We start from the raw sequence: 12,185 nt of genomic DNA, 5'->3' as shown, positions 1-12,185 counted from the left end.
CTTTTACTTGTTTAAGTAATTTGACTGCAGTTATACTGGAGCACCGCCTTGAAAGGTTTTTAATCGAACAAATCGACCCCCCAGGACTAATTTCTAAAGTCTAGTTCTCATTCTATCGGTTCTCTTTTGTCGAACAGCTATGTTACGGGTATGCAACCACACCAGCATCGGTTGATAACGAGGAGGGGGGTGGCAAACAGACAAAAATACACACAGACACAAAGATACACACACACACACACACACACACACACACACACACACACACACACACTCACACACACACGACGGGTTTCTTCAAGTTTCCATCTATCAATAGGTATTTCGTCTGTCGCTACGTTCTGAGTTCAAATTCCGCCAAGGTCAACTTTGCCTTTCCATCATTTCGAGGTCGATTAAATAAGTACCAGTTACGCACTGGGTTCGATATAATCGACTTAATCCGTTTGTCTGTCCTTGTGTGTCCCCTCTGTGTGTAGCCCCTTGTGGGCAGTAAAGAAATAGATATTTGCAGTGATTTCACATTCAAGTCACAAAACACGCAGGCGAAAAGAATCCCGTGGTATGAAGAATCAACACAGAACAACGTGCAGCACAGATACAAGTGAAGTGAAACACAACACAGCATGCAGTTGTCATGGTAACAAGCTGCTAATGCCACGCTGTCTGTTGATTGGCTAAAATTACCCAAATTTCCCAACTTTAATTCCAAATAATATCAGATTCTTTAATTTATGAGATAAAGTAATTAGTTGATCGTACTCAAAATTCAGAGTTGCATCGATACACGAAAATTGAAAGCAATCTGAGCAAAATTAAAGGGGGCTCATTTTGCGAATGAAACTATAATGGAATTGTCTGGCGCCAGCATTGTACCAGGGAGTGCCAGGATGGTACCGTAAAGGAGAAACCTCAGCAGAGGAGAAACCTAAGTCTGTCTTACAGCAGTGCGACAACCAAGAAGAACGATAGGCAAGAATTCTGTCCAAGACTGCGGATCAGGAGTGACACGTAGAGCGGCACTATTGGAATGGCTTCAGACCAACGAGAGAAACGATTGACGTATGTCAATATATGAGAAACTACAACTGACAGGCTATGGTCCAACCAGATCAATGTGGACATGGCGAAAGCAAGTCTCCGGCGGAGAAAACTGTCCAAGAGGAGCGCGAATGTGCCTGTGGATTTTAGAACGCTGGTGGTTCGCAGGTACAAACGGTCTGGGAGACCCAGTAGCTGTGTCACAAAGGATTGTGCCTTCAGCAGACCGGAAGTGGAAGATAGGCAAACTTGCAACAGGACAACTTGGTGGAAGTTAGATCCAATGTGTACAGAGCTGGCTGATCCTGCGCAATGCCAGTTAAATCGATTGCAGCAAGAGATGAAAGAGAACACACAGGAGACGAAAGAGTGCGTCAGCAGGTATGTTCTCTGTTCCAGGTATATGCCGAATGTCACTCGTGAACTGGGAAATGTAGTCCAGGTGGCGAAAAGCACGAGGCGAGTGTTTGTCCGATTTAGATGACAGAGCAAACGTCAGAGGCTTGTGGTCAGTATAAAATACAAAATGACGAACCGACAGATAGATCACTAAGAGTTCACGATCAAACGTACTGTAACGACGTTCAGCTGACTTTAATTGACAAGAAAAAAGAATTGCCAAAGGTCGACTTTGATTGTCGACGGTATGTTGCAAAACAGTACCAACCGCAGAATCCGATGCATCAACTGTTAAAGAGAGACAAGCATCAGGAACCGGACGTGCAAGCAAAGGAACAGAAGCTATTTCCTTCTTGATTGACTCAAAAAAAGATAATGCCTCGGCAGATAGAGTGATAGGAGAATTTGATTTGAAAGTCAGATCAACCAGCTCTGGGAAAGAAGCCAAGAGGTAATGGAACTGGTCACCAGCAGTGGCGACAAAAAATGACGGGCTGAGAACAGTATTAGTAGTAACCCGAGTAGGCGTAAACAAAGACGTAGAATCGTCTACGAGTCTCTGTCGCCTGACATCTACTAAGTGAAAGTAGTTTAAGGAGTCCGCGCCCAGAATGGGGTACGGTAGATTTGTTATAGCAAAATCTCACCTAAAATCCCTGCAAAGGTTGAGATCTAGGTGTAATGAGACCTGACCGTAAGTTTTTATCGGGGATAGATTCACCGCGTGCATGTAATGGCAGATTACTTCTGCTTGTCTGAAGTAAGACGCAAAGGCCAAATAGAACAGCTGGATCCGGTGTCAACCATTAACGATTCGTTAAACACACGATCCTTAACGAAGAATGCACGATGAGATGAAAAATTGCGGAGGATTTTGAAGTGCCCAAATCTTCCGTAACTAGTTTCACGACAGTTTGAACGATGGGCTTTATCCTTGAATGTGGCATGGTACCAGCCGAGACTGGAAACCGTTGGAGTAGAACTTGACGACCGGGACTTAGAACGGCTTCTGCTGCGAGGACGACGAGAGCTGGCATGTTCTCGCGACAATGTGTCCATGCGACGTGCTAATGCATCGATTCTCTCCAAAATGTCGTCATGTAACGTGGGAGAAGACTTTGTGATAGTAGAGGAAGCTACTACGGGGCCCGAACAGGTATGCTGCACAGTGAACTCTATGATCTTGTCCGCGATGGTGGCTATCTGATCGAGCGAATTGGAGTCGACCGTTGTGGCCAGTATGGATTGGACATTCGGCAGTAGTTGAGAGAAAAACAATTTCCTAAGCAGAGGATTGTTCTCAAGTGGAGTGTCGCTGAGTTCACACAAACGACGAAGAAACTCAGATGGCGTCCGAGATCCCAGATGTTCATCCTGCATCAGTGTCTGGAATTTCCTTTTCGCGGATGGTGTGTTCCGACGGAGAACCTCGGATTTGACGGACACGTAATTCGCGTCCGGATGTGGGTCAGTAATGAGATCTTTCACTAAGCGTGCAAGGGGTGCAGGCATCCTACAGTACAAAAGATTTAAGCTGCTGTTGGTGAGGTACCGCATGGGTGGAAAAAATACGCATCCAGTTGAGTGAACCAAAGTGTGACATCACCAGAGTACGTGGTTAAGTTGGGAAGACTCATTTTGTATAGAGAAAAGAAAAAAGGTCCAAAGAACCGACAAAAGTGTTGCTGGAATAGTAACGTGTGTGCGAAAAAAAATATTCTTACCAAAATTTTTGATTTTTTTTTGTGTACTGTGTGCAACAATGAAAATAAAAAATTCTTTTTTTAGTCACCAAACCTGTGTTGCAGTCCGCTGGAAAAAAATCTTTGTGTATCTTTTTTAAGAAGTCGTCAGAAAATGGCCGGCGAACTGGTAATTTTTTTTTTTTTATTTCAACACGTGAGGCAATCCGAACATTGCGGTAGACAGGAACGATGGCTGGAAGTTGATGGTCGGCTTGCTTGAAGTGTCCTCCCGAAGCTGCATTTGTGTATGTACTGGCATCAAACGTTGACGGTCGACTTTGTGGGAGAAATTACTTCAAAAGGAAATTACTTGAAAGAATACCGTCTAGTTGCTTGTGGGATGAAAGCATACTCTGCGAGGTACAAGTTCAAGGCGAGAAACACGAATTCTAAAGGTTCGCTTGAACGAGAGAAGATAGTCTGACGTTGGGCTAGACTGCCATTCTATAGTTAAGGTGAGGCATTTACAATGAGAAAGCTTGCCGCTGCCGAAATCCTTTTTCCGTCGGGGTCACCATTTTTTAATGGAATTGAAGGCTTGTGATAACTGTGGAATATCTCCTCCCATTATAATTATTTCCGTAGTCTTAAGGATATGGAACACGAAAAAGTTTACAAGCGCCGTGCAATTCAATAGTCGTTTATTTTTAGTTCTCGTTCATGTGACTCGCTCCCAGTGATCGTCTTTATGGCCGCGCGTGGTTCGTTATAGCTCCGTTCACGCGAGGTTTATTAACTCTGGAGATAACAGTTGATGTTAGAGCGGGATAAGAGTCGTTGTGAGCTGCCAGCTTCGCAGTGTTTCTCAGCGTAAGTGAGAAGGAAGAAAGAGATGATTTTTTATTACCCACAAGGGACCAACGAAGAGAGGACAATACAAACACATGTGGGGACATATAAAAACGAAAAAATAAATAAAAATTAAAAAATTAAAAAATTAAAACGTATGATATGCATGAATGATACAATGAAAATGATAATGAAAGTGAGCTACTTGCCTCACTTCAAGCAGCATCACATGCTTCCTTTTATCTTATAAATTCCAAGTACTTTATACCATATTTCTCGGTCAGTTACTCGTACTTTATATTGTCTGGTATCGTCTTTAAATCAGAAATCACCCTCCAACACTTATAACCCCTCTTAAATTTCAATATTTCGTCTTTTTGGCTTTCGGACACCCGAACACATAAGTACCATCCCTCAATGTTTGTGCATCCTTTGACATGGACAAATCTTGCAGTCTTCCATTTTGTTATCTTATTGAGCAGTTCCTTGTCCACACCTTCAACCATCATACACACGAAACAATTTTCATTGGGCGGGGGAGTTTGTATTTCTTCTTTTTCTCTTGCTTTGTGTAGGAGGGGAAAGAGTGAGTTTGGTGACTGTGGGGGAGAGGGTATGGGTGGAGTTGGTATAGTTTGGGGTTCTACTTCACTCTGTCCTTTCTTCCTCTTCCTTTTTCTTCCTTCAGTTACCTCCCACTGTTCTTCGTTTCTCTTTTTTTCTTATTGCACCTTCTCCGGCTTCTTTCCAGCTTCCTCCTGACTTTTCGGCGTCTGTAGAGGGCAGTGTGCTCTAATGTGACTTTTTGGCCACATTTGAAGCAACGAGGGGTTCTGCCCTCCACCCACACTTTCAACACTACATCTCCAGTGGTCACCGTTTCCACCAGTGTTCCTGCAGTACCCTGTATGATCAGGTCCAATATTTGGCCTTTCCATACCGAATTTTCTGTTTTTGTGACTTGGAGGACGGCTATTTCTTCTTTACTTCCTAGAAGAACAGCCGCTGCAACCCAAACCACATCTATTTATGGTGGAATTCCCTCCACTCTAATCCTGGAAGTCCTTCTTCCAAGATAAGTGGGTAGAAGGACCACTTTTTCCGACTTTACTGTGGTTACTGTGTGTTCTTTTGCTTTTCCTTCTGTCTTGAAATGGACCACAATTGTTCGGTATAACAAGGACAAGTCCATCGGCTTGTGGATCGGCAGCTGGAGTGGCAAGACGATAACGTCCAGTGTCGTGGGGCACTGAACGGATAGTCCTGTTAAGTTGCTTGGAGTCTGGTTTGGACCGGATTCCCAGACGGGGAAGAATTGGAGTGGGGTGGCAAATAGGGTGAAGGCCCTAACCCGGACCTTGTCTGGAAGGGCACTATCCCTGAAAGGGAGGGCGGAAGTGGTGCAGGTGTACATTGCATTAATTATCACCTACAGTCTGACCATTGTCCCTTGATCTGATTCGTGGCTAAGCATGTTGGGACGCCTTCTCTTCCGCTTTTTGTGGAGATGAGGAAAACCGTTTGTGAGGCGCTCTGTTTGCTCTCAAGAACCGCTAAAGGGTGGGTTAGAGATGCCATGGCTAATGATGTTCAGGCATGCGCTGAGGCTAAGGCACTTCTGACTCTATCTGGTTAGTGACCGGGGTCGGAATTCGCTGGCGGAGGAATCCATTCCACGACTGGCCTCCTTGGAGGAACTCAAACTCGACCTCATTAAAAGACGTAACACGACTGAATGGCAAAAGGAATACCGACAGGCACTCGTGCTAATCCATAAGATGGGCAAGGGTAGTAGCGGGAACACCACCTCGGTATTCTATAGTGGAATGGTAGAATTTAAGAGGGACGACGTCCTAGGAGAAGCTCTGGGGCTCAATGAAGGCCAACTAGCTAACCTGTTTCAAAGAACTTTCAGGCCGGGGTACCTAGATAACTACCAGAAATACCTGACCTGGCAGTGCTATAAGAGTGCGTTACCTGTTCGCGACAAATTGTCTAGGCATGGAATGTCTGTGCCAGCGGCATGCCTAAGGTGCGGGCAGGGCGCTGAAACCGTTCTGCACGTTCATGTACAGTACCCGGTGCTTTCGGGCTTGATAATTTACGAAGAACACTTGCTGTCGTATCTAGGAAGAGTACAGTCGTCTGCTGTGTCCGAGACCAAGATTGTACCACCACCCGGACTATCAAAGGAAGGTAACGAATGTTTTTTAATGCACAGTCGCAGTACTGAAAGAGTGTATATGGAAAACTAGAATGAAAGGTGTCGCGACGGGAATTATCATCTCCGGCCCTGGTTTGTTCTATTAGTTCAGATATCATCTGAAGAGCAAGATAGGGCTGGAGAGGAGACACCTGTCGTGAAGTATATTCGGGAAAAGATGGAAGGATGTGGCAAGAAGTTGGCTACGAATGACTCTACTTAATCTTATCCATGCTAGAAAAGTATGGTATAGCTGTTGGGCTTCACGGCCAAGTGAAAACTTGTAAACTTTTAAAACATAACATTCATCATCATATTTTTAAAACCACTTTTAAAAGAACTCATAAACGCACTATTATTTATTTGTAATGTCCCGTACTGCCCCCTCTATGTCTGATATATAATTAGCGTAATAAAGAATAATCGCTTAGGTACATCTACTTTTGGCTGCTGCGTGTTTGTGAGTAATTTGTTATTATCTAATGCTTCATTGTTATTGCACTGTTTGGTGTACTTGTTGAAATTCGAACTGTTGTTAATTTGTGAACTATTATTTTCACCCTGCCGGGCAGAAAATTGTGAAATTTGATATTGTTGGAAACAGCTGCTATTTGAACTTGTAATTTGAGCTCTTTGATTTTTTACCCTTTACAGCGTTAAAAAATATTATTGGTGTTAAATAATTTTGGCAAAAATATTTGTTGTCAATTTGTATATTCCTTTGGAAAGAATTTATTTTTCTGTGAAATTTCATTATGGAGTACGACTTACTGTCTTAGGAGGATTTCCCATAAATGAAACATGTACCAAGTAAATAAACTGATAATGTGAAACAAGTACTCAAGGAAAAGCAAGTTTTTTGGCCGCTGTAGGCGGTAATATGATAAGAGCTGGAGGTGACTATGGTAGAATTGCTCAAGTATACGAATCTCACAAAAAAAAAAAAAAACGGTAAAAAATTGCTCCCTCCGCAATAAATTGTACAGAATACAGCTGCGAGAACGGTAATGTATAAGACGTATAATTTAAAGGGAAAAAAGGGTTGTAACATGTACAAATGAAGTAATTGAAAGGAGTCTAGCGCCTATACGGAACAAAATTGTGTACGTTAGCCGTGGTAGAAGGAATGCCACGGTCGAGGCACAGTTTGCTAACGAGAACACAGTGAAGGAATTATCAACCAGAACATTAAAAAACGATCAAATAATTTTGCTACCAACATATTTGGGCAGAAGAAAGGCAAAAATCACTGGAAGAAATACCGGCTAGATTCGACGAAATTTGGATAGCAGCAGCCATCAACTACGATATGAGAGAAAAAAATGTCTATTTTATAGATGAACAAAAAAGAGGTTGAAAATTGGAAGCCGCTGACCCTTGAGGTCGTGGGTCAAGTCACCCTAGAAATCCTAGAAGGGCTGCCTGATAGGGTGTTTATAGGGGAGGGGCTGAGTGTGAGGGTTGCAGTAGAGGGGCGTAGGCTACGCTGCTTTAAGTGCGGCGTAAAGAGTCACGTCCGCTCTGAATGTAAGCCCCTTCCTAAAAAGAACCGTTAAAGACGCGAGAAAGAGAAACAAACGGCAAGGATAGCCGAAAACACCGGAAGAAACACAAGAAATAGCTCAAAACACAGATGAAGAAATCGACTTTACTGTGGTAAAATCCCAAAAGAGGAAAAAGACCCAAGCCCTGGACTTCCCTCCCCTTTCACAGAAAACAACTAAGTCAGTTACAGACACACAGGAAAAAAACACCCCACACTATCCCCTTACTAAAACCTATTACCCAACCCCACCCTAAGACGCAAAATAAAATAGTCTTTCAATGACAAAAACGAAGTACTAGCAAGAGTCATTAGAGCTCATTACAAAGCGCAGGTTTACAAAGCCAGCGAGGACATGCCCCCGCACATCCGAATCGCGAGGATGGAGATGGGACTATTCGCCGAACTGAAAGGGAGATATCCCGACGACTTAAAAGATGTGAGCCAAGAGATGGCCGGTAGAACCTTTTTGGTAAGTCCAGCGGCTACACCACAAAAGAAAAAGGATGGGAAGGAAGCTAAATTCTTGCAGCCCCTCCTTAAAATGTAAGTAAGCACACTTTACTTTGAATATTAAGCTAGGATGTGTAAATGCGCGTGGCCTAGGGTCGAAATGGAAACAAATGTGTCTCCTGAACGACCTTCTCGCCTTTTCTAAATGGCTACGAGAAATTTATTTCTCCTAGTCGGCGGAGGTGTAGTGGTTTTATTCTGGAAAAACTTGGACGTGCAGGTAAGTACAGTCTTTCTGGACCCAGCAGGTAGGCTGGTCAATTTGGATGTAACACACGTAAGTAAACAGTTCTTCAGGTTAGCTGTCTACGCACCAAAAGAGTATAGATAGGCTGGTTTTTACCGGGACCTGGATAATTTCTTAGTGACGTCAAAAACTAGTTGTACTAGGAGACTTTAACACTATTCTCGACGCACGGGTGGATAGTGTTGGCTCGACTGATCGAAGGGGAAACCCTGGCCTCAAAAGGCTACTTGAAAGCTATAATCTAGTAGACCGATACAGATTGGATGAACCGCTCGTTCCACAGAAGACGTGGACTAATAACGATAGTTCGCTCAGATCATATATAGATAGAATATTCGTTAGAGATAGAAATACGTTTAGTTGTCCATGCTTTTGTTGTGTCCCTTACACGGATCACAAGTTTGTGAGGTGTACCTAGATAAGTGTCATAGGTAGAAACAAGGGTACTGGAAGATGAAAAAGTCTATTTTGACTTGTAAAACCTTCTGTGGCCGGGTTAAGGAGTTAGTGCAGGGGGCATTAACCGGTGCCATTATTAAAAATAGATGGTGGTGTGCCCTCAAGCAAGCCATTCGTTCTGAGTCTATTAGATTTAGTAAACAGTAAAGTCTAGATAAGACTAGAATAGAAGGGGCCTTAATTAAGGAATTAGATGAGGCCAAGGAGCCTGACTCTGCATCCAGAGTGATGGCGGCGAAAGTGTTTTTTTTTTCCGTCATCTCAAAGCTAAACACGAAGGGTGTAGATTCAGAGCTAAACTTCGTGTGGTGTCGTCCCATCTATGTGTGATATATAATTATCATAATAAGGAGTCATCTCTTAGGTACATCTCATTGACAAGAGTTAAAAACCTCGAAAGATCGCTGTCTGAGATTCCTGACAGATGGCGACATTGAACGAACTGGATGTTTTCACACCTTTTTATCTTAAGAGATATTTTTCTTCATGGTAACTGCAGTGTATTTGCCTTTTAGCTGTTGAAATATATGACAAACATATTTCAACTAACTTAAATTCTGCCCATATATATATATATATATATACACACACAAACATCTTAGCCTTTGTACCATTTTTGTAATGAAATAATACTTACTTGGGGTCGATGGTATCGACAAAGCACTTCCTTCAAATTTGTTGGTCTTTTACCAAAATGAAAAGTCATTATTTTATATTCTAGGATAAATGCAGATACATTTGTAAAAGAAACACTTCAAACAGAGAGGGAAGGGAAGGGGATGGAGAGGAAGAGAACAGAAATGAGAGAATAAGTAAAGATGCGTTGACGTCAGAAATTTTGTTACATCTTTATCTTCTTCCTACTACCCCTCCCATTTCGTGTTTGAATATACGTTTTACTGTCACTCTTTCTCTTTCACGTTTACTTTGACTCTCCTTGTAAGTCAGGTTTATACTTCTTACAAACTTTTGTCTCACTTTCCCTATCACTCGTGTTCTCCGTATATATTTCTGCATTGATGCCATTATTTTTGCCTCTCTTTATTCTTTCCCTCTTTCTCACAGTCTCTCTCTCTCTCTCTCTCTCTCTCTCTCTCTCTCTCTCTCTCTCTCTCTCTTTCTCTCTCTCTTCATTCGCCATTATTAATACCAACGTCACCGCCAACGCCTTTACCATCGTCCCAACCATAAGAGTTCATTCTCTTTTCTCTAATTACTTCCCTTCGCCTTACGTAGCATGTAGTTAGGAACGTTCTAATATATAGTTTACCAGGAGTAATTACAGTTAGACCATAACTGTTTGAAATACGAATAACGTTGAAGATGATGATTTTTTTTTTTTTTACCTTTAAAGGTTGGCAAAAACATTGGGTGCGATAAAGGTGATATTGCGTGGAGATACCTAAAAGAGCGTGTAAAAAAAGAATAACAATAGCGTTATCAGGGCAAGTGAAGCCGCACAATGTTTCATGACTACTGTCCGGGAAAATCGTAAAATGTCAGAAACTCGTTTGGATTCAGCACCAATAATGCTACATGAATCAGCTACTTTTATTTTAGAGACATTTGTTTTTGCGGTTTAAAACAATTTAGTAAAAGGATAGGGGACATAACTCTAGTAATTAACTAGCAAGGATTATCGTTCTTGGTTCTATTTACCGTCTGTTTTGTTTTTGCAAACATTACCAAAGGTTCATCATTATAACACAGACACTTCGATGCATGCATAAAACAATTCTAATATAATTGAATTAATAAAGCAGCACAGACTTAGAATATTGACTTCTAAATGAATGTTTTCGAGATAATATAGAGTTACTTACTCTTACGTCTTTAAAATAAACCGTAAATTAAAAAAAAACTGATTTGTAAAACGAATCGGTTAGTTTGCATGCTTAGATTATTTAATGACAAATATAATAGATATTATCATAAATACCTTAAGGTTTTAGGGAGACTGAAACCCCGTTTTCTTTTTCAGTAATTTTTTTCTTTGGCGAAAGCAAGCCTTAAACTGTCAAAGTTATTCTTAGGCAAAATTTAATTTCCTTTCTTCTTTTTTCTTTCACCTCTCTGAAAGTTTCTTCTCCCCTACCGACGCACAACGTACACAGTTCTTTAATTATTTTACCTAAAACTATTGTTAAATTTGGATCTTTACCTTTTGACCGACGGATTTTTGTAACTAAACACTTTCAAACTTCGTATACTGGTAGAATGTGTCACATAAAACATCTTTTACTCTTGGCGTTGTTGAGAAAATTTTGTATTTTGGAAGTTATTTCTTGTTAAAGTTGTCGTATTTTGGTAACTTCAACCAATCAATGACGTGTATTCAGCTGAATAAAATTACTGCTGTTGTTTGTCAACAACAACTTCCGGCAATGTATATTTCGTTTGTCACAGTTATTTATGACATATTTCATCTCAGTTACGCTTGTATAAATAAACGAGTGTATCTGAAGCATGTTTAATTCATGGCACCACCATAATCGTTCGTGCTTCATTTAAATTTTTTTTCCGTAACTCTAACCCTAAAACCCCAACCCTAACCTTAACCCTAATCCTAAAACCTTAACCCTAACCCTAACCCTAAAACCCTAGCCCTAACCCTAAAACCCTAAAACCCTAACCCTAAAGCTAAAACCTTAAAGCTAAAACCAGTACAAACACACGAACGATGTCATAAATAACAGTGACAAACGAAATATACACCGCCGATAGTTCTTGACAAACAACGGCAGTAATTTTATTCAACTGAATACACGACATTGATTGGCTGAAATTACCGAAATACAACTTTAAAACGAAATAACTTCGTAAATATAAACTTTTCTCAAAAACGCTAAGAGTAAAAGATATTTTATATGACACATTCTACCAGTATACGAAATTTGAAAGTGTTTAGTTACAAAAAAATATTTTCTAAGTCTGCCGGTCAAAAGGTAGAGATCCTTAAATTTTATGTAATAGTATTACAGGACTGGCCACCGAGATTCATCGCCGTAATTCCTTTTTCATATATTGGCTTCAAAGTTTGTCTCAAAGCCAGCAGTTTCGTGGAAGCGGGTTAGTCAAATATATCGACTCCAGTGCTCATCTGGTACTTATTTTAACAACACCGAAAGGATGAAAGACAAAGTCGATCTTGATGGAATTAGAATTCAGAATGATAAGACAAACGAAATACTTATTTCTTTACTACCCACAAGGGGCTAAACTCAGAGAGGACAAACAAGGACAGAC

General features: G+C 41.2%; 1 protein-coding gene across 1 annotated transcript; it reads right to left on the bottom strand.

The window, feature by feature from the left end:
* Positions 1-2,181: 2,181 nt before the first annotated feature.
* LOC115210542 lies at positions 2,182-2,997 on the bottom strand. The gene has a single exon (XM_029779145.1). It carries the CDS (start codon positions 2,995-2,997, stop codon positions 2,182-2,184), a length of 816 nt encoding a protein of 271 aa, XP_029635005.1.
* Positions 2,998-12,185: the final 9,188 nt, after the last annotated feature.

Source organism: Octopus sinensis, linkage group LG4, assembly GCF_006345805.1.
Source record: "Octopus sinensis linkage group LG4, ASM634580v1, whole genome shotgun sequence".
In the NCBI taxonomy this organism is placed as follows: Eukaryota; Metazoa; Mollusca; class Cephalopoda; order Octopoda; family Octopodidae; genus Octopus; species Octopus sinensis.
Note: the sequence above shows the minus strand (reverse complement) of the source record. Positions and strands in the feature narration are given on the sequence as shown.

Bases quoted from the DNA above. Each gene is read 5' to 3' on its own strand.
- LOC115210542 (XM_029779145.1), bottom strand. From the start codon at position 2,997: ATGCGGTACCTCACCAACAGCAGCTTAAATCTTTTGTACTGTAGGATG.